This window comes from Carassius gibelio, chromosome A13 (assembly GCF_023724105.1).
Source record: "Carassius gibelio isolate Cgi1373 ecotype wild population from Czech Republic chromosome A13, carGib1.2-hapl.c, whole genome shotgun sequence".
Taxonomy (NCBI): Eukaryota; Metazoa; Chordata; class Actinopteri; order Cypriniformes; family Cyprinidae; genus Carassius; species Carassius gibelio.
The window spans coordinates 2,068,886-2,092,360 of NC_068383.1; the positions used below are offsets into that span (position 1 = coordinate 2,068,886).

The window sequence follows — 23,475 nt, forward strand, 5'->3', positions numbered from 1 at the left end:
TTCTTGCATTAAGAATATATTCGCTTCATTTATTGGATACATTTTCCTGACAACCAAACTTAATATCTTAAGTATTTGTGTTTAACAGGTAAATGTATGTTCTTATTGATTTATATATGTCTATGAAAAATAATAAAGTATATTTAGGACAGAATAATAAATGACTTTTTTCATATTTTCTTTAGATCTGCAAAAAAAATAAATAATAATAATTATTATTTTTCGTATAAACAATCAAGATACATTTTTTGGACAAACAAATGACTTTATATTAAAACTTATTTTCTGAAAAAAAAAATTAAATTAAGTGAGTTTGATAAATACGATAAAATATATTCAATATTTTTAAATAGATTTTTAAGCATATATTCACTTAATTTTTATGCATTTTTCAGAAAAAAAATATTTCTCAAGTATATGTTCTTAAATCTCGATTTTACAATTTTCTGATATTTATAATGGAAGACAAAACATGACAAAATACTAAATGAAAAAAATAATTAGAAAGTTTAATATGTACTTAGAAATGAACAGCATAGTGGTTTAGAGCAACAAATAATGTCTAGCTGAACTAATGCCGTTATTGCGTCAGTGTTTTCTCGATGTGTTTTCCAGGCAGACTAACTCTGGGAAGCGTGGCGTGTGGGTGTATGAAATTGGGAGGTTCCCTCACTTCACAGACGTCGCTCCTGGAGAAGTGCCGGATTTACCTTTGCACAGGAGCACAGGAAGCCACCGCCATCAACGCCCGCTGTATCCTGACCTCGTTCACCGTCGTCCAGAACACCCTCCACCCATCCAGCTGCACACGGTTCGGTTCAGGCCTGATCGACTCGCGGTCGTGCAAATCGAAAATGAAGACAACATCGAGGATTACGGTCAGCATGAGCGGTTTATTTACTACAGTAATGAACAACTTGAGCCTAAACCATTGTCTTGTTCTTTGCATACAGTATTTACATACAACTCTGGTGAATGTGGCAGACAGAGATGCTCCAGATTTGGTGAATGCAGGAATTATCCGAGGGGACGATGCTGCCAGTGTCGGCCTGGATTCAACGGCAATGGAGTTCAGTGTGTACCTGATGGTATTAACTCTATAATCAACTCTATAATCCACAGTAGTGTTTTCTTACAGTGGGCCATGATCACTGACAGCAGAGAAAAATAATACTAAATGTAGTAAATAATAGATGCATTTAGAAACACATTAATGGTCACATGAATTGAAGAAAACTATTTTATTGAGGGTTTTGTGATTGATATTTATAAAAAAAAAAAAAAAAAAATATATATATATATATATATATAATTTTATTTTAATTTATTATATAAATAAAAAATAAAAATAATACAATTCACAATATTTAATACAAGTAATCAAAAATATTTTGGAAAGCAGAAAAAAAAGACTTATATTCTTCACCTGACATAAATAAAATAAAATATATTTTTGATCGTTTTATTATTATTTCTTATTATTTAAAAAAATATTTATATTTATTTTTAAAAAATTACTAAATCACTTGTTTGTATTAAACCTTTTTAATTAACATATAAAAATACATTTTCTGATTAAGTTTATTAGTAGCTTCTACTTATTAGAAGAAACAATGTTTCACATTTACTTTGTTGTTGACCTCAAAGACTGTGTCTTTTTTTTTTTTTACATTTTTATTTAAGCAAATGCACATCTTAACTGACTTTTCTTTGTTTTTTTTACAAACACAGAAGAACAACGGCAAACTCGGCAGTGTACTACACACACAAAAAACAAAAAAACAAATTAAGGTCATACTAAAATATCAATTCGTATCCAAAATAAGTTAAATTTTTTCAGTTAGATATTCCCATAGCATACAATTATAGTGCAATATTCTTCATCTGCATTTTACTGCTTTGAAAAATAAATAAATAAATAAAAACAAAAATGCAAGATAAATGCAAGAGGAATAGGCAAGTCCCGACTTCACTCACATTTTATTGTGTCCAGCCCAAATATTGAATAACTGGGTCCCAAAGATCCTTAAACTGATCAATTTTCAAGTGAAGTTGGAAAGACTGTGTCTTAATCGTATTGCAAAATCAAAAAAATAATGATGTGTTATTTGAATATAATGTGACTATAATTGAGTCCAGTATTTTCAGTCTGTCTAATCATATCCTTGAGCCCAAGCCAATTATTGTAATGTCAATATATTTCATGTTTGAATACAATTTTTGTTACTTTCATGGAATAAAGAGTTTTGGTACAGTGTTTGGTTCTGAGAAAAGCCCTTTCTCGTGAGGCTGGATTCTGAATGGTGTCTTTTCCAGGTGTTCCTCAGAGGATGAATGGTAAAGTGAGAGGCAGGGTGTTTGTGGGAAACTCTCCGGTGGACTTCACCAGCGTCGATCTCCACTCGTATGTGGTGGTGAATGAAGGCAGAGCGTATGTGGCCATGAGCGCCATTCCAGCAAACGTGGGCTTCTCTCTGCTGCCGCTGTGGTCCATCGGAGGAATCATCGGCTGGACGTTTGCACTTCCGCAGCCGGGCTTCAAGAACGGCTTCAGCATCGTCGGTGAGATGTTCTGCCGTTTCATACAGCGCTCCAGACTGAGACCTAAGAGTCGTATTTTGCAACCATTTTTTCTGCCGGTGCAACTTAATGTTGTGAGCGGTAACTATAACCATGGTGTTAGTTCAATAGTTGAATGTGATTACATGATTCATTTCAGGGTTTGTACAATTCAAGCACTTTTCAATGACTATTTCCAGCACTTTAAAGCTCTACAATATCCAATTTGAATGTTATTTTTAATGGGATGTTCAAAATATTCTTTATGGTCCGTGGTGGGAAGGTTACTTTGGAAATATAATTGGTTTGCGATTACATGTTACCCTATTTAAAATGTAATGAGTAGTGTAACTATTTTAATTGCTTTAACTGATTACATTTGATTACTTTTCTAAATTTCTAATGTATGTTTTTGTACTTTTTATAAATGTAGAGTATTATGCATTTTCTATATAAAAATTAGATTTTGCACGTTACTGTTAAAAAAAAAAGTAAAAAGTGCTTTACTGTCAAACATGTATAAACATGAATTAATTAATAATGAAATAAAGGTTATATCAAATAAAAAAAATAAAGGAATTTATTATAACTTATTTAGCCAAAGGTTATCATAGTTTACTAAAACTGAAAATAAAATAAAAATAATATAAAAAATATTTTTCCCCTAAAAGATTTTCATTATTGAAACAAAAGGAGCATTAACTGAAACATTAAATTGAAAAAATAAAATATAAAAAGCTTATTTCAGTTAGCTGTCAAGGAAACATTTCTCATTTTAATTTAGTTTAACTTGATGCAGTAAAATAACTAAAACTACAACTGAAATAAAATCAATAAAACTATATACTGTAGACAAAATCTAAAAAACAAAACATCTAAATATTAATAAAAACTATATAATAGTATCTCAGTGATAATAAAATAGCATTGATTCAGATATAAAATGGGGTAAAAAAAATAAATAAAAACAAATAAATACATTCAAAAATGGATTAAAAAAAATTCTAAATATAAATAAATCATCAGTACAGTGTAGTACTATAGTGAGTTGAATCTAAATATTGTTTTCATAAATATATTAATAAATATGCATAAAGATGCCTATGTATTTTAGGATTGGAGGATTGAGGGTGCAGAAAGAGCCAGAACAGAGCAAGTATTTCTTGCTATAAACCTTCCTTTTCCATCAAAACAAAATGTGTGTCTGCTTCAACGCATCAGTTTGAGTTGCATGCTGTGCAGTGATTCAGTTTGTTGTTCAGTTTGAACAAAACACTCCCTCTTTCCACTGTCTGTCAGGCGGAGAGTTCAGACGTGAGGCTGAGCTGATCTTCCAGCCGGACGGGGAGCGCTTGATCATCTCTCAAGAGTTCAAAGGCATTGATGAGCACAACCACCTGATGGTGGACACCAGACTTGAAGGAATAATTCCTGAGGTTCCTCAGGGAGCCACAGTTCAGATCGACCCCTACACAGAGATCTACCAGTACAGCACCAACTGTGAGTCAAACCATCATATAAATATATACTCACATAAAATTATAATGCGTATGTATGATAAAACAATAACGAGTATGCATAATAAAAGAACAATGTATTCAGTAATAAAACATGTATGATTGTGCATGAGAATGCATTATAAAATATATATATCTATGAATATTCATTATAAAACATGCATAAGCATGCATTATAAAACATTCACGATAACGTAAGAGTATGCATGTTTTAAACATTTACGAGTATGTATGAGTATGCGTTATAAAAAGTGTGTAAATGTGTATGTATGAGAAAACATGCATTAGCTTGTATGCTTATGCATCATAAAACATGCATGAATGATAAAGCATGCATGAGAATGCGTAATTAAACATGCATACGAATGCAATGCATCATAAAACATTAATGATTATGTATGCAAATGCATCATAAAACATGCTTGACCATATAAAAATATGCATTTAAATATATATATATGAATATGTATAAGTATTCATTATAAAACATGCATAAGGATGCATTATAAAACATGCATGAGTATTTAGGAGTATGCATAATAAAACATGCATAAGGATGCATTTTAAAACATGCATGATTATGTAAGAGTATGCATAATAAAACATGCATGAGTATGTATAATAAAACATGCATATGTACGTATGCATATGCATCATAAAACATGTATGAGTATGCATGGATGTGGATGATAAATCATGCATTAGTATGTATGAGTATGCATAATTAAACATGCATAAGGATGCGTTATAAAACATGCATGAGTATGTAAGAGTATGTGTAATAAAACATGCATAAGTATGTAAGAGTATGTGTAATAAAACATGCATAAGTATGTAAGAGTATGCATAATAAAACATGCATGAGTGTGTAATAAAACATGCATGTGTACGTATGCATATGCATCATAAAACATGTATGAGTATGCATGGATGTGGATGATAAATCATGCATTAGTATGTATGAGAAGGCGTGATGGAACATGCATGAGAATGCAGAAAGTATGTATGATGTGTGATTTCTCCTTTAGTAAAGTGTCATGCTTTGCATTTTAATCCTGTTAGAAAACCTAATGACTCATGTGTGTCTCTTCTGTCAGTAATCACCTCTTCATCCACACGGGAGTATGTGATCAGTCTAACGAACGGTTTGACCCGAAGACGAAGCTACACATTCAGAGAGACCATCACGTTTCAGGGCTGCCAGCACGATGAAGCTTTCAGAGCCGTGCCATCCACACAGATGCTCAGCGTCAACCAAGTGTTCGTCATGTATGATCGCGGTGAACAGCTCATGCGTTACTCCATGTTTAACAAGATTGGAGACGGTGAGGGCAGATCTGGAAAAATATTTTCCCACTAGGGCTGCACGATGAATAGTATTTTAATCATGACCATGATTACTGCTTCTTTCAATTAATGAAACATAATTGGAATTTTTCAGTTTTTTCATTTGACATTTGTATTATCTTGTATTGGTTACAAGCCTCCAAGAGCTTTCATGCATGCAGTCACCAGATGTTAGTTTGGTTTTACTTAGACTTCCCAATCTGGCAACCATGAACCAGAATTGTGAGATATAAACCTAGAGTTGCAAGAAGTAAATTTAGAAAACACTCAATAAAACTCACAATTTTGAGATCAGAATTCTGACAGAAATTCATAATTCGGTAATGAAGAAATTGCAATTACTTTTGAAATTCTTTTGTTATCTGCAGCTTAAGTGTTCTTCCATACTTCAACCATTATCATGCAGTGCAAATTTTCTCTTTTAATGTATTTACATCATCTGGGGAAATAATAACGGCTTCTTTTATCACATCCGCAGGTGGACAAGTGGAAGAAAACGCCTGCTTCACTGGCAGACACGGCTGCGACACGAACGCCGTCTGCAGACCCGGACGAGGAAACCAGTTCACATGTGAATGTGTCGGCGGCTTTAATGGAGACGGACGCACTTGCTATGGTAACATTGGATATCTTGCAAAAATTAAATCGTCCGTCATCAGTCCAACAATGCAATTAAAACCAAATCCTATTTCATCACCCTCTTAAAAAAGCCACTAATCTGCTTCCTTTCGAAGGGAAATCAATTTCTGTTCTTCCTAAGGGGGGCGTTTCCAAGGAATTCTTCTAATCAGGCATCTAAAGGCTCTGAATATTCCCCCAGATCTCTAAGGATGTAGCCCATCCCTTAATGCTTAAAGGAAATTACACAGAAAGAGGACAGATGTTATCTTAAAAAGCCGTAATTAGGAGAATCATTAGTAAAAATGTGACTGAGGAAGTCTTTATGTTTGCGATTGCATTAAAGCAATTCGTCTCCGTTTGAAAAAGCTAGAGGAAATCCTCAGGACCGGTCTGCTTCTCTTTCCTCATCAGACATCGATGAGTGCAGGGAAACGCCTCAGATCTGCGGCTCGAACGCTGTCTGCAGTAATCACCCGGGAACGTATCGCTGCGAGTGTCGGGACGGATTCCAGTTCGCCAGCGACGGACAGACGTGTGTTGGTACGTCTCATTAGTCACTACGTGTTTATGTCTGCTACAGAATCGTCCTGCTACTGAGGATTAAATTAAAAACAGTCGGTTTCTATCATAAAATATCCCAAATCTAAAGAAACCATCAAACTGACATCAGATTCTTTGTTTAGTCTGGTTTCTTTTCCAAGCAAAGAATGGATTTAAATGGAAAGTAAATGGAGGTTGGAGACAAAATCTCTGTCCTCTGATGTTACTAGAACAGACCCAGGAGAAACTCCCTCTGGAGGATGTGGCTCATTACAAGCACATTATTTCCAAATATTTCAGTCCGCAGCATTTTTATTATTTAAGCGTTGTACAATTATTTATTAAATTATTTAAATGTAATACGTATTTGATATTGAATTTTAATAAATGAGATTTTTTATTTTAATGAATGCATGTATTAAATATATTTATTAATAGTAATTTACAAAAAATTGATAATGTCCTACAGTAAGTTTCTTTAAGCAAAAATAAATGTGTTACTAATTTAATTTTCTTTGAGGTATTCATGTCTCCCTTTCTTTCTTTCTTTCTTTCTTTCTTTCTTTCTTTCTTTCTTTCTTTCTTTCTTTCTTTCTTCCTTCCTTCCTTCCTTCCTTCCTTCCTTCCTTCCTTCCTCCCTCCCTCCCTCCCTGTCTTTCTTCCTTCCATCCTTCCTTCCTCCCTCCCTCCCTCCCTGTCTATCTTTCTTTCATCCTTCCTTCCTTCCTTCCTTCCTTCCATCCTTCCTTCCTCCCTCCCTGTCTTTCTTTCTTTCATCCTTCCTTCCTTCCTTCCATCCTTCCTCCCTCACTGTCTTTCTTTCTTTCATCCTTCCTTCCTTCCTTCCTTCCTTCCTCCCTCCCTCCCTCCCTGTCTATCTTTCTTTCTTCCTTCCTTCCTTCCTTCCTTCCTTCCTCCCTCCCTGTCTTTCTTTCTTTCATCCTTCCTTCCTTCCTTCCTTTCTTCCTCCCTCCCTGTCTTTCTTTCTTTCATCCTTCCTTCCTCCCTTCCTCCCTCCCTGTCTATCTTTCTTTCATCCTTCCTTCCTTCCTTCCTTCCTCCCTTCCTCCCTCCCTGTCTATCTTTCTTTCATCCTTCCTTCCTTCCTTCCATCCTTTCTTCCTCCCTCCCTGTCTTTCTTTCTTTCATCCATCCTTCCTTTCTTCCTTCCATCCTTCCTCCCTCCCTGTCTTTCTTTCTTTCATCCTTCCTTCCTTCCTTCCATCCTTCCTTCCTTCCTCCCTCCCTCCCTCCCTCCCTGTCTATCTTTCCTTCCTTCCTTCCTTCCTTCCATCCTTCCTCCCTCCCTGTCTTTCTTTCTTTCATCCTTCCTTCCTTCCTTCCATCCTTCCTTCCTTCCTCCCTCCCTCCCTCCCTGTCTATCTTTCCTTCCTTCCTTCCTTCCTTCCATCCTTCCTCCCTCCCTGTCTGTCTGTCTATCTTTCTTTCATCCTCCCTCCCTCCCTCCCTCCCTTCCTCCCTCCCTGTCTATCTATCTTTCTTTCTTTCTTTCTTGTATGAGATCACACTGGGATCCGTGACTCGTAAGTCACTCTTTGAGACCCCGTGTTGTAAAGGAAGTTGACTCGGTTGTGTTGTGTTGTAGAGGTGCAGCGTCCCGTGGACCCGTGTCGCGTTGGCACTCATGACTGTGACGTCCCTGAGCGCGCTCGCTGCACGTACACCGGAGGATCGTCCTACATCTGCACCTGTCTGCCGGGATTCATGGGAGATGGACACAGCTGTCTGGGTGGGTCTCTACCGCTCTTTCATTTAAATGATTTATTAGAAGAGTACACTCTGTAAGAGATTTTAATCTCCACCAAGCTAATATTTGGTCATTATTGGCTAATTCATTTTCTTGACTCTGCCTAGTTTCAATTCAACAGTCTGGTCAATGGATAGTGCTTTACTGATACTGAAACTTTACTGAGCTGTTTTTTCTCAAAAATCTTTGTAATTATTAAAATGCATTTGTATATTGGTCAGCCACTACTGCAAATGCAAGATTTTTTACATCTGCAAATCTTCAGTAGTTGTGACTTGACATTGGCTCTGAATTATTTGACATGACGTTAATGGATCTGACCTCAGTCTGATTATTAGCTGAGAGGGTTTTTTTAGTTTCCCATCACTCCTGCACAACTCTTTCATTTTTCGGTATTTTTGCCCTTGCCTTACTTACTGTACACATATAACTTAATGAATATTTAGTTTTATTTATTACTTAAATGTAATATTTTTTTTTAAATATTTAAACATATTTGTAATTTAAATAGAATAAATGCATTATTTAATTATGTAATTTATAAATATATTTTCTTTTTTAAAACATTTACCTGTCCTTAAATGTAATTTAAATGCAAAAAAATTTTTTTTTAAAAAATATCAGAAATCTTCACTAAGGAAAATTTTATTACTTTTCTTTCTTTCCATCATACAAAGCACTGTGAATGACATTAAACAATTGTAGAATTTTTTTTTTTTTGAAAACCTTTTGCATCATTCTTTGCAAAACATTTTTGTTAATATAATTGGTTTGTTTCTCTCCTTCAGACATAGACGAGTGTCGGGTGAATCAGTGTCATCAAAATGCGGTCTGCTTCAACGCACCTGGATCTTTCACCTGTCAGTGTAACTCTGGTTTCCATGGCGACGGTTTCCACTGCTCCAGAGGTAGACTCTAGCTGTAAATGAACATCAGTCGTGTCTCTTGATTTTATATCTGTGTTCATTCTTCTCAGTTACTCAGACCAATAACCTCCACAAACTGCTTTGCTGGTTTAGTCATAGTTCTGGTAAATTCCGATAAAGCCGTTTCTGGCATATTTGGAGAATTCCATTTAGTTTTTGGACAATGCGGTTTGGAGAATATTTGTGCATCATTGCATAAGGACACAGCCTTGAGAAACACAACAGTATTACAATGTTTTAAGCAGACATTTTTCTTTTTTTTTTTTTGTATATATATATATATATATATTAGTATTTATTTTTATTTTATTTTTTGGAGAAGAAGAAGAAGTCTGTTGTACTCACCAAAGGTGCATTTATTTGATCAAAATAAAGTAAAATCAGTTATAATGTGAAATATGATTACAATTTAAAACAGCTGTTTTCTATGTGAATATACAGTAAAATGTAATTTATTACTTCAGTCTTCAGTGTCACATAATCCTTCAGAAAATTCAACTTTGCATCACAGGAATGATTACAGAAAAGAGGGAAAATGATGCTTTTATTTGGATAAAATTAATTAAGCTTTGCTGAGCATTAAAATAACATTTTTGCAAACAATATTTAATTTTTATTAATAATTCCATGAACATTTTTTCTTTAAATAAACACTTTTACAATAATTTACAATATATTCTTTTATGAACAGTACTTTACATATAATGTAAAAAAAAAGGAGCATATTTTGTTGAGTATCATAGTTGATTCATCAGGATTTTATAGCTCATAGAGTCTGATATAGTGAGAATATGGAGGTGAAACAGTTCAGTTTTATTCAGAGACAGAAACTGAACAAAAAAATACAATTTGTTACAGATGCTGATATTTATATGATGAAATGCTGATGCTTGTGATGTAAATCAATGAGATGTTTATAAAAGTAAATCAGACACTGACATAAAATGATATAAATATCAGTCGTTACTCAATATTTCTTATCTGTCTTAATAAGAGAATATTTTTAACAGGTTAAATGATGAAGAACGGGAATAACCTTCTTTGGCCAAATAGAAGCTTCTGTGAAACAGAAAGGATCTTCAGATGTTAAAGGTTCTTTATGGAACCGTCAGACAAAAGGTTCTTCTGTGGCATCGTGAAGTACCTTTATTTTTAAGAGTGTACTTGATAAAAACTCTCAATGAGGCAACAAGACATGACTGTGTGTGACAGGTTTAGCAGCAAAGTTTGATCATGTTGATCATTTAGAGGCCTTGCATATCAAAAAGCCTCTCGTGGACAGGTGTTGAAAATTAGCATTCATGCTATAACACTAAAACCAATGCATATGGTTCGTCCAATGTAATTGTAAGTCCATGTCAAATAAAGAGATAAATAAAATAAATAAAATAAAATATGATAGAGTTAACTGTGTGTATTTGTATCTGTGCAGAACGTGAGAAGACGCGCTGCCAGCTGCATAGAGAGAGCGTTCTGGGCGTTCCCCGCGGGCCCCGTCCTGTGCCCGGTCCGTATGTGCCGACGTGTGACGCCCAGGGCGAGTACGACCCCATTCAGTGTCACGCCAGCATTAGACAGTGCTGGTGCGTGGACCGTGATGGCCAGGAGATCTTTGGGACACGAACGGGATCCGGACGCCTTCCTGACTGTGAGTCTTACACATGCTTTACTCATCAAGAGCTTGTAAAACACCAGTTTAACTGAAACGAGAACCATCTTGTTGCAATATTCTTGTAAGCATAAAAATACATAAGACACGCATGTTGCTTGTTGCAATGCATTCTGGAAGGGCGCATGTATTCTGCCTGCCTTGGGTCAGGAGCAGGTTAGAAAACAGATTTATTTATTTATTTATAGACATCGATTTATATACTTTTGAAAGAAATCTCTTCTGCTCTGCTAGGCTCTATTTCTTTGGTCAAAAATACAGTACAAATGATTATATTGTGAAATAGGATAGGATAGACTTTATTAATCTCCTCAGGGAAATTGGTTTGCATGAGCAGCCGAAACATAAACCATACAACACAAAATAAAAACAATAGATATTTCACTATACAAAATATACACAATATGTAATATTGCAAGCGAAACAAATATGATTACAATTTAAAATAGCTGTTTTCTACACTCTCGTTCAAAAGTTTGAGATCAGTAAGATTTGTAATGTTTTTCTCAGAAGTCTCTTCTGCTCATCAAGGCTGCATTTATTATCACATTTATTATCACACACAGCTGCCACCAATTACACACGCACAGAACAATCCTCAGAGATGCTTTATAAGCTTTGGACTTCCTCTCACACACTGCCGAGTATTGTTCTGCGTATATCGCTCTCCTAGCCATAGCTGTGATACAAAACACTTTGTGTTAGTTCTCTTAGTTTCTAGTTTTCTGTCTTGTTTCAGTTTCTAGTTTTCATAGTTAAGTCTTTTTCTTGCCTTGTACTGTTACTCGTGTTTGACCCTGTGCTCTGGATACTGGATTACCCCTCTTGTCTACCCACCTATTGTTAGCTCAATGAAAACCCATGCTTGCCCTAGGATTATTCTTGTGTTTTGCTCTCTATATACCCGTTTTCCCATTGTTTGACCCATGTCTGTTATGACCACGTCCGTGTCCTAAAAAAAGCTTGCATATGGATCCTCATCGACTCCCATGTTACACCCTGGAACAGAAGCTGCTCTGGAGCAGGTTGTCTTCAGAGATCATTTATTATGGTTACTTACATACCCTGATTTTGGAACCAAAAGCTGAGGCTATCCACTTGCTTATTCTCAAACATACCCAGGTATGTCACATAACCAGCTTTTTGGAATACCTCCAGTTCTTCCTCCTGTAAAGCTTAGGGTTTGTTGGTTTGGTGGTGGGGCCTGTCGCTGGTGGCTTTTGTCTTGATTTTGGTCTTTGCTTGTTTATTTTAGATTTTGTTATTGCTTTAAATGTGGTTATGTCTGATGCTCTTGATTAATAATGTGCCTGACAGAAATTGTGTTTGGCTGGGTTTTCTTGTTTTATCTATTTATCCAATCATTTATCACAGCTATGAGGTGGTCGTGACACTTTACAGAAATATAAACAAATATTTTATAGCTTGACACTACTTGAAAAGCTTATCATTTAAATTTTTTAACGACTTCTTAGCATCTTATTAATTTCCATAACTTTTCCACTTCTAAAAAATAACACTTATAATTGTATGTATCTAGATTTTTAAATCCTCTTTATTAAAGGGGTGGTTCATCGCGATTTCACTTGTTTCACTTTAGTTAGTGTGTAATGTTGCTGTTTGAGCATAAACAATATCTGCAAAGTTATGAAGCTGAAAGTTCAATGCAAACAGAGATATTGTTTTTTATTAACTCTGGCAGTTAAATGCCTAGAAAAAACGACTGGTAGGGACTATAACAAGTAACTTCCTGGGTTTGTGACATCACAAACCCAGATAAACCCCATCCCCAGAAAAGGCAGCAAAGGGGGCGGGGCCATGCTGCGCTGCTTTAGAGAAGAGCAAGATAAAACTAGAGGTGCACGTAAAAATCTATTCATATATGAATCGTGATTCTGTCGTCTAAGGATTCTAACGATTCGACATAACGACAACATTTAGATGCACATTAGAAGCAGTTTAGCCAATAACAACACACTGAGCTAGCTAACCAATCAGAGCCCATAGCCTATTTCTGAGGGAGGGGCTTCATAAAAGAAGGAAATGAACAGCGTGTTATTAGGTGAAGGGAATGATCGGTGTGGAATAATGGTAAATTATTTAAAAAAATAATGCGTTGTTTAAAAACGTTGCATTTTACATGTTAGACTGCAACCCATAAACACAATCTAGCCTAGAAAAAAAAAAAAACACTGACCCACCCTTTTAATGACTGTTGTTGAGGGAATTAATTAAAGTAAGAAATATGATCTAAAAATTGGATGTGTGCTGATGCCTGTTAGTTGAGAAACACTGCTATAAAATACACTACATACAGGGTTAGGAACAAATCCACTGCCACAGCTGATGGCATAACTACACTTCAATAACAACAGGTGATAGGAATGCCAAGTTTTGTACTGTAATCCACTAATAGGTTTTTATTGCAACATTGACCCGTTTACTTTACATGGAGGTGGTGAATTGAGATGATATGAGTTTATTATAAATGAAGTAATTTATATTCATGCATCTTCTGTTCTTCAGGTCATAATGTGCCCGGTCCGATTAGACCAACACCTGATCCTAACGTTAGTCCTTTGCCTCCTGGCAGTCACATCCTGTTCGCACAGAGCGGGAAGATTGAGTACATTCCTCTGGAAGGTCACAACCTGAAGAAGAACAAAGCCAAGACTGCGCTGCACCTCCCGGTAAAGATCATTTACACTAATGCAGGAAAATGCAGCACATACTTGTGTTGGTTATGAATTGGTATGAAGTGTTTTAGGCCGAATCACTCATCGATTCATCCAGAGGCCTTTGTCCTGATTTATTTCCTGCTGTTTTGAAGCTCTGGAATGCAGAGTCTGTTTAGTAATGTTAGTAATTACAGAGCACACATGTCACTGTGGTTTGTGTTCTGCTCGTGGTTCGTCTCTCTCGGTTAAATTGTGGATAACAGCAAGAGTAGGGGACTTCTGAGGGCTCGCGGGGGAATTTTAGGATTGCTTAACTATGTTTTCCTTGGAAATATTACTGTCAGAGAAGTTGTTTATCAGAGCCATGTGCTGCCTCTGCTGATTACATAACCTCCATCGTGTTTAAGCTTAAGAATGTGAGGAGGGATTCAAGGAGAAACAGCAGAATTAACAGTTAACAATTAACAGTTTTCTCCTCGACTTAACTGTTACTTAAGTATAAAAATGTATGTATTTTTTTTTTTTTTTTTGAAAGAAGTAGCTTCTGCTCACCACGGCTTCATTTGCATGATCAAAAGCACAGTAAAATTGTGAAACATTATTACAATTTAATTTAACTGTTATCTATGTGTATATATATATAGTAAAGTGTAATTTATTTCTGTGATGCACCGCTGTATTTTCAGCATCATTCCTCCAGTCTTCAGTGTCACATGATCTTCAGAAATCATGAAAATATGATGATTTACTGCTCAAGAAACATTTCTGAATATTATCAATGTTGGAAACATTAATAATTTTGTGGAAACTGTGATACATTTAATTTTTCAGGATTCTTTGATGAACAGAAAGTAAAAAAAAAACAGCATTTATTTGAAATAGAATAAATCTTTTGTAACATTATAAACATCTTTACTGCCATTTGATTCTTTCAAGAAAATTCTTGCCAACTCCAAATTTTTCTATGGTAAATATTATGGTTTCTCACTATTGCATTGATAGTGTTTAGCTAGACATGCAGCAAATGCATATGGATTATATTTTCATCTATGGACTCCTGAAATGGACTTTTATGTCTGTTGTGTGCAATTCTGTGAGAAATCATCTTCATCCCATCTGCTCGTATTTACTGCTCACATGCAAACATTTACTGTAATGACTAACATCAGTGAAGCTAATAAACCAAGGATGCGTTAGCAACAAAACTGGCCTGAGACTCATTTGACTCGCTCAGATTCTGGATGTGTGCTTCATGTGTTGTCTAGACAGCCAGTCCCAGACAGACAGATACATGAACGCTTGGAGGCGGCGGTCATCGTCTTAAACAGTCCCATGCATGTTTGAGAGTCTTTCTGTTGTTTGTGCAGGAGAAAGTGGTGATTGCAATTGCTTTTGACTGTGTGGAGAAGATGGTGTATTGGACAGACATCAGCACACCTGCCATTAGCAAAGCTAGTCTACAAAGTGGAGAACCTGTCCACATCATTAAATCAGGTAGTTTTAGTCAATAGATCACCCAAAAATGAGTCGCTGCATTGTTCAATTCTTATTCACCATCTTCTGTGGATCACTAAAGTGTTGAAATCAGTTTTGATTTCGTATGACCTTAAGACGTTGTCTGACACTGATTTTTGTTTCAGATCTCAGCAGTCCTGAAGGCATCGCTATTGACCATCTGGGCAGAAACGTGTTCTGGACAGACTCCATGATGGACAGAATTGAAGTTTCCTCATTAGACGGATCCCATCGCCGTGTCTTGATTAACAAAGACCTGGTTAACCCCAGAGCCATCCTAACCGATCCCACCAATGGGTGCGCGACTAACTAGATACAACCAGCATCTAAAATTAATAACTAGAGATTTGACAAGTAAAGATAGTTGGACAGAAATGCAACATAAAGATTGATAAGGATTAAGAATGATAATCTGATGCTTATAAGTGATGTGATTCATTACAGTCTGTGTAAAGACATGTAAATGCCAGTTCAGAAGCACTTCTGTGCAGCCTTTGCTGTGTAGAGCCATCTTTACTCTTCAAAGGTGGCACAGAAGTGCTTCTGAAGTGGCATGTAAAGGATTTTTACACAGATTGGTTAATGCTGTTCAGAGGTGAAATCAATGCATTGACTCAACAATCACAACTGTGTACTATGATGCTAGGGGCTTAGGTGGGTCAGAGCAGGCATAATTTAGTCTGGACTTTATGCGGCATTATGTCTTTACACTGAATTTTGAGCAGGCACTGAGCAGCCTCAACTTAGCTTTGTAAACATTAAGTTAAGGTTGCTTTGTGCCAGCTCAAAGTAAATACATAATTCTGCATAAAAACCAGACTAAATTATACCTGCGCTGTCTCTAGTATCTAAATATTGCTGTGTAAATGCATTCATGCCACCTCTGAGTTGCATTAAAACATTGTGTACAGACAAATGAATGCTAGTTTAGAAGTGTTTCTGTGTCAGCTTTGCTGTGCAATGCCAAATGTACTCTACAAATGTGGCACAGAAGCACTTCTGAATTGGCTTTTATGTGTCTTTACAAAGAGTGTTTAATGCTGCTCAGAGGTGGCATGAATGCATTTGTATACCGTGACGGTAGAGGTTAAAGTGGATCAGTGCAGGCTTAATCTAATCTGGCTTTAATGTTGCATTATGTCTTTACACTGAATTACAAACAGGCACAGTGCAGCCTTAATTAGGCTGTGTATAGATTTATCATAAGAGATGTTATATTCAAAACAATGCAAGATATATTTTCATGGCTGATCATTATGCATTTACTCATTTCACCTGCATTGGTTTTACTTTTAGACCATGATTACAGTTTCGTTTATATACGAGTATATAAAAGCATGTTTATACTCATTCTTGGCATTAAGAATTTGAGTACCTTTCATTTCTGCAGTGAATTAGTTATTGCACAGTGTTTTGAAGGTCTGTTTCTCCCTCAGCTACATCTACTGGGCCGACTGGAACAGGGACGCCCCCAAAATTGAGATGGCTTACATGGACGGCACAAATCGAAGAGTCCTGGCCAAGGTGGATTTGGGCCTCCCCAACGGTTTGACTTACAATCCTCAGACGTCTCTGCTGTGCTGGGCGGATGCTGGTGCGGCTCCAGTTCACTGAGAAACATTTACAAGTGCAAGAAAGTCACAGCTGTTTGGGGGGACACATTAAAGCCACGCTCTGTTTAGTCAAAGCTTTGGTGTTCATGATGGTGTTTGGTGTTTCTGATGCAGGTACACATAAAGTGGAGTGCATGAATCCACAGCAGGGCCGTCGGATGCAGCTCATGGAGGGAATTCAGTATCCCTTCGGAATGACTACTGATGGAAGGAACCTCTACTACACGGACTGGACAAGGTGAACTTTCACTTAAACAACATCACACTTTAATGAGACATTTATTGAGTGGAAGGTCCTTTAAATGTTTTGAAAGATTTATCTTTATTTATTTAATCTATTTGTTCAAAAATACTGTAAAAATGTGAAATATTATTACATTTTAAAACAGCTGTTTACTATGTGAATATCTGTTAAAGTGTAATTTATTCTTGTGATCAAAGTTGTATTTTCAGCATCATTCCTCCAGTCTTCAGTGTCACATGATCTTCAGAAATCATTCTAATATGATGATTTACTGCTCAAGAAACATAAAAAAAATAAAAATAATTATAAAATAATTATAATAATAATAAAAATAAAAAATAAATTATATATATATATATATATATATATATATATAATATATATATATATATATATATATATATATATATATATATATACACACATTTATAAATATATATGTATTTACTTTAGGTCAGTAAAAAAAGACTAATATTGGGAAATTTTATTACATTTTAAAATTAGTGTTTTATTGTCAAATGTAACATATTCCTGTGACACAAACCTGCAAATATTAATTTTTATCTAGTTAATAAAATGATAATATAATTAATACTTTTATGTTCCAGGGAGGCATCACATTGATCAAAGATCAGTGAAGATATTTACTGTCTATTTATGTAACAAAAGATTTCTATTTCCAATAAATGCTGTTCTTTTGAACTTTCTGTTCATCTGTGAATCCTAAAAAATCCTGGTTTCCACAAAAATATTGTGCAGCAAAACTGTTTTCATCATTGATAATAATCAGAAATGTTTCTGGAGCAACAAATCAACGTATTAGAATCTTATTAGAATCAGATCATGTGACACTCAAGACTGAAGGAATGATGCTGAAAAAAAAAAACATTTTAGCATTTATTCATTTTAATAGTAAAAATATTCTATTCTACAGATTTTACTGTAATTAAAAGATAAATAAATACAAATTTGAATGAGCAGAAGACTTTTCAAAAACATGTATTGTATCACAAACATACGATGGTTTGTTTTGTGTTTTTGTGTTGAGCAGGCGTGCTGTAGTTGTAGTCGATCGACATGCGAGGCGAGAGGTGGACGAGTTCCAGCCGCAGAAACGAACACGTCCGTACGGGATCACCACAGCACACGCTCACTGCCCTCATGGTAGGATTTCCCTCTCTCATGTGCTTTGGTTTTCAGAAATGATGTTAGTTTCTGATGCATTTCAACATTTATAGACAACTGGACCACAGAGCAAAAGTTCAAGCTATCATGCCTGAAACAATTATTGCAGCTAATGTAAGATATTCACTGTTTCCCATCAGGTCAGAACTACTGCTCGAATGATAATGGCGGCTGCACTCACTTCTGTCTGGCGAGACCTGCTGGGCGCTCGTGCAGGTGTCCGAGCAACGCTGTGGGACTGGGCTGTGTGGAGCGCGAAGGCTGAAGCTGAAGATCCAGGGATGAACGATATGACAGTCCCATCTGAATGCTTCTGTCTGAAAGATGCAATAAAGCCAAACTCAGTATTAAATATTTTTAAATGCATCCGTGCCTTAAATATGATCACGGTGCAATTAAATGTTAATGAGGTCATTGTGAATATACATTCATATCTTTTCAAACTATTTTTTAGCAAAACTAACCCCGATACTGAGAGCATCCTTTTTTAAAGATAAAGAAACCTGACATAAATCAATGTTTACATATTCATCTTCTCAATAAAATCATATTTTGTTTATTTAGCCTTGTCTTTTTTATTTATATATATTCTTATAATAACCACTAGAGCGCAGCAACAGCCTAAAAATAATCTGAAAATGTTTTTCTTCACTTCCTGAACAAACCATAAAATTATCTAGTTATTATTTTCTTACTATATGTCTTTGACTGTGTAGGTCTGTCTTTAATTTCTTCATAATAATTGTTTTTAATGTGTTATTGTTATTATAATTATGAGTATGATTACTATGTTTTTTAATATTTTACATTCACCAGTTGTGTTTTTGGGTGTTCTTGCCATTGTCAAAATACATATTTCTGCAGATATTACTTTAGTAACCAGAAATGTAATATATTAAATTAACTGAAAATAAATTATCAAAGATTGATTTTTTTATAGACATAAGCATCAGCTTTTATGGATTTAGTGGACCCTTTGAAAGTAGAGATTTTTTTGAAAGTAGTGCTCAAAAGATGAGTAAATTTCAATGAAATATATATCATATTTGACGTTTAATTTATGAAATGGACTGAGTCTAGCACTTAAGTGCTGAAGTAATCTGTCCAAAAGTTGACATCATGCAACAGTGGTTCAGATCTGATCAGAGGTCAGAAATATTTCCTGTTGCGTGCTTTAAAAACCGCCCCAAAACATCCTCTTATTTCAACAATAAAGAGAATTGTGTGACAGTGAGTCTGACAAAAAGAGAAGCTCTGTGACTGGAACTCCCAGGTGACGCAGAGCACTGTGCGTAGTGGCGTCATTACGTCTGCCCCGCCCACAGCGGGAACAAGAACACAAGCTCCTAAGCCCCGCCCTTACAGGGGAGACACGATTGGCGTCATCCTGGTGAGAAGCTTCCTCATAGGCTACTGATTTGAGTGACAGCCTATCCAAACAATACCCGCTTAGCATACTGGTTTGTGGGCGTTATTTCCTGTACAGTTTTGCATCTAATTTTTTTCTTCTAAATTGCTTGTGTTAGAAGGAAGACCTGAGGCTGGGTAAGTATATTGTAATTGTATTCAGACCTTGCGTACAAATGAATAATATTGATACGATGATTAAACGTGTCCGGTTGGCATTCGTTCTACCTCATATTTGACATAACTAAATAAATGAGAGTTAGCCTAAGCTGTGCTGCAGGAAATTCTGCCTCTGCTGCTGCGTGAAATGATCCCGATTCACGCAAACATGAAGTATCTGTCTGCAAATACAAACCATTTTTTTTTAAGTTAATGCAGTTTTGATGGTTCGTTGAGGCCGAAGCTAATATAAGCCCCAACTTGTATTCGACGCGAAGCGGAGCACTAATATGACTCTTCTTCATGTGTCTGCTTGCAACTGTAACCTGACAGCTAGTTACTGTCAGACAGACTGGAATAAACGGACTTGAATCCAGTGCAGAGCCCAGTTCGCGCCAGTCATGAATTCAAAAGTTCTAACGTTATTTCATCCCTAGACAGTAACGGTTTTAACGGACGTCACATCTTTTAGTCCGGACGGACACCTAATGAAATGATGTGTCGGTCAAGCAGCTCGAGTTTCGGCGCTGGATTTTAGAGCTTCGGTCACTGCTGTGGATGAACCGGAGCCGGTGGCGGTCAGCTGGACATGGCCAGCTCACACCTGGCTGATCTGTCCCAGGCCTGGGAGAACTACACGGACTGCCGCGCGCAGGGCGCAGATCTGCAGGTGAGTCGTGAGAGCTAACCTTAGTTACTTAGTAGACGATGAGCAAACTTTGTACCTGGGCTCGTCAAAGATTTACTTAAAATTCGGGGTAAATTCTTAAATCTGGAAACTGTTTGATTGCTAGGATGTTCGAGCAGATATACTAGCTCTGTTTGCAAGATCTAGATATCTCTGTGTATTTACCATAGACTGTAGGTATTTACTACTAGGGTACTTACTGTTCCAATAGTATGTTCTGGTTTACTTGACATAACGTACAGATTTACGTTACTAGTTAAGATTTAACGTACTAACGTGAGATCTAAATCTGTAGACTTCGTAGGGTGTTAAAGGTTATTAAACAAATAAATTAACTAATTTTGTTTTTTTCTAGATCTAGGTTTACTAGGGTGTTCTGGGACTGGGTTAATAGATATAAACAACTTTAGTAGTTCTGGTTTACTAGATCCAAATCTGTAGACTTACTAGGGTTTTCAGGGTTATTAAACAAACATATTAACCAGTTTTGGATTTCTAGATCTGGACATTTAGATTTAGGGTATTCTGGATTATTAGACAAACAGATTAACTAGTTCTGATTTACAACATCTGTAGATTTACAATGGTGTTTTGGGCTGCAAGACAAACAAATTGACTAGTTCTGATTTATAGTACTCTATCTGTAGATTTACTGGTGTGTTCTGGCTAGCTAGACATACAGATTTACTAGATCTAGATCTTTAGATTTAAGGCCCATTCACACCAAGGACGATATAGATAACGATAATCTAGTTCTAAACATCGTTCTCAATATTAAAGAATAGCAAAGTCCACACTACAACTATATCGATAAAGGCACAGAGAAACGGAATCACTTTCAGAACGATTTTGTTTTTCTGATGAACGATAAAAACTGACAAATCAGAATCAATCTGACTACGTCCTGCTGTATTTGTTGCTGCTGCTGCTCTTGTTAAATTTCAGCCTCTGGATCTGATTCTGGATCATAAATAAACGGCTGAATCTGACTGTTAGCCATGGTTTGTTTTGGATGATGGTTTTTTCCTCACGGTAATGTCACAGTTTCCAAACACTCTCAACGCAAAAGCCTACTCACGCTCGTGATTCTTTAGCTCCGCCCACACGTCACGCCTCCAGCCACTCTGTTTTTCCGGGAAAAAACGGTACAGACTGTCTTTCTCTTATAAATATAATAAAACTAAAGACTTTTTGGAGTTATGAAGGATGCAGTACTACTCTATATGTACTCAAGATTAACAGGAGATTGAGTGAAAACGAGCATTTCACCCCCCCTTTAATGAGCTCGAGAATTTAAAGCGGCAGACGCATGTGCGCTTAGAATAAACAGATAATATCGGAGAACGGGCCCTTAGGGTGTTCTGACTCACTAGACAAACAATTCACTAGTTCTTATTTATTAGATCTAGATTTACTAGGGTGTTCTGGCCTACTAGACAAACAAATCGACTAGTTTTGACTTATAGTTCTCAATCTGTAGTTTTAGTAGGGTTTTGGGTTACAAAAAAAATTTCCAGTTGAATCATGAGTTACAACCAACCATACTGGCCTCCTATTTAAAGCTGCGGTAGGGAACTTTTGACGCTCTAGCGGTTAATAAACAGAACTGCTTGCGTCTTGCGGAAGAACATCGTAGCCGGATCTACTTCTCTCTGTTTATGTCTATGAAGAATCACAAAGGTACTGGGTTACTCCGCCGTGGTACCCCCGAAGCAATCTAAAATAGTCCGAATATAAACACTTATTATAGGTGCACCCTAGTGATTCAGGACAAGCTAAAAACACGGTTTGGAAAATGGATTCATGGTGTACTCGCTTATACATTTTTCTACATTTTGAACACAAACAAAGTTACGGACCGCAGCTCTGATTGGTTATTTTTTACCGGGAGCGATGGAGTTTCTGCAAATGGCAATAGGACACTGGGAGGAGCCAGAGGAGCTTGATTTTTTTCACAGATTATCTGTCTCATATTCTACTGTCAGGACATAATGACAGGTTTAATAAATATGTAAAAAATATTTTTTTACAAAAGTTCCCTACAGCACCTTTAAAGTAGCACTGTGATGGTACAATGGTAAAGTGATTGCACGAGATTATAATACCATGGTACTTGTAGTATTTTTACCATGGTACTACCGATAGATGATAATATTGTGTTTGACGACAGCAGATGTCTTTGTCGATAGTCAAGACGGTATTAGGCTCATTATTCTATTAATGAATTAAATTATTATAATTATTTTCAAATTGCCCCACTATTTTATTTAGCGCCGCATTTCACACACACACGCAAATGAGGATTAGAGTCTGTAGACGGTGAAGGAGTCTCCAACACAAACACAGACATACATCGTCTGTTGATATAAGGTATTTCATTGCACTTTAACAAGTAATCTGAACGGCCTGTATATGTGCAATATTTAAACTGAGCCCTCACTAACTGAGTTTAATGCCACAGTTATGTTAGAACGAATCTCGTACATGTTTCTGTGGCAGCGCTTCGGCTCATCATGAAGAGCACTTTATGACTGAAGTATACGTTTCATTTATCTCTACTCCAAATGTAAGAACTGAACTGTTAAATAATTCTGTAGGCTGAAGCGGCAAACTTCTCACACAACGCGCTATTCTAATAGCGATAGATGACTGTTTTATCCGAATATATATGAACTAGCTGTTTTAAATATTTAAATCAGTATGTTTGAAAGTATATTATTTTGATTATTGGTGCTTCCATTGCCTCTCTGTCTCTCACACGTGCGATTTAATACACCAAAGAGTAATGAAATAGCCTATGACACAGGCTTTTTGAAAAATGACCATATTGCTCAACAACACTAGGTACACTCCCAAAACACAATGGTACCCCATATGGTGAATATTTCTTCTATCTACAGTTTATTTTTTTTTAAATCATGCAGCAAGAAATATTTAGAAGAACACACAATATATATAAATACTTTGATAATTAAACCGAGATATCCTGCTAAAGCACTTCTTTATCATATTTGCTCTATGCGTGTCTGCTGAGAGCAG

At 36.1% G+C, this 23,475-nt stretch overlaps 2 protein-coding genes across 11 annotated transcripts in view; both read left to right on the top strand.

The window, feature by feature from the left end:
- LOC128025855 (nidogen-1) overlaps nt 1-18,741 on the top strand; it is a 118,148-nt gene extending 99,407 nt beyond the window's left edge. For both annotated transcript variants that reach the window (XM_052612413.1, XM_052612412.1), the window contains exons 4-20: nt 616-878; nt 954-1,088; nt 2,317-2,562; nt 3,859-4,059; nt 5,174-5,401; nt 5,902-6,039; nt 6,456-6,584; nt 8,191-8,334; nt 9,141-9,260; nt 10,711-10,926; nt 13,474-13,637; nt 14,993-15,119; nt 15,266-15,437; nt 16,577-16,734; nt 16,868-16,991; nt 18,049-18,161; nt 18,323-18,741. In XM_052612413.1, coding sequence (XP_052468373.1) covers nt 616-878; nt 954-1,088; nt 2,317-2,562; nt 3,859-4,059; nt 5,174-5,401; nt 5,902-6,039; nt 6,456-6,584; nt 8,191-8,334; nt 9,141-9,260; nt 10,711-10,926; nt 13,474-13,637; nt 14,993-15,119; nt 15,266-15,437; nt 16,577-16,734; nt 16,868-16,991; nt 18,049-18,161; nt 18,323-18,447 — 2,803 coding nt within the window. In that variant the 3' untranslated portion in view covers nt 18,448-18,741. The remainder of the gene's footprint in view (nt 1-615; nt 879-953; nt 1,089-2,316; nt 2,563-3,858; nt 4,060-5,173; nt 5,402-5,901; nt 6,040-6,455; nt 6,585-8,190; nt 8,335-9,140; nt 9,261-10,710; nt 10,927-13,473; nt 13,638-14,992; nt 15,120-15,265; nt 15,438-16,576; nt 16,735-16,867; nt 16,992-18,048; nt 18,162-18,322) is intronic.
- Nucleotides 18,742-19,650: 909 nt separating this feature from the next.
- The window catches only part of LOC128025860 (lysosomal-trafficking regulator), a 67,308-nt gene continuing 63,483 nt past the window's right edge, over nt 19,651-23,475 (top strand). For 5 of the 9 annotated variants that reach the window (XM_052612418.1, XM_052612421.1, XM_052612423.1 and 2 more), the window contains exon 1: nt 19,756-20,418. In XM_052612418.1, the coding sequence (XP_052468378.1) occupies nt 20,338-20,418 (81 nt within the window). In that variant the 5' untranslated portion in view covers nt 19,756-20,337. Of the gene's footprint in view, nt 19,728-19,755; nt 20,419-23,475 lie in introns of those variants that run through there. The other 4 variants (XM_052612426.1, XM_052612425.1, XM_052612420.1 and 1 more) reach the window with 3 other exon arrangements.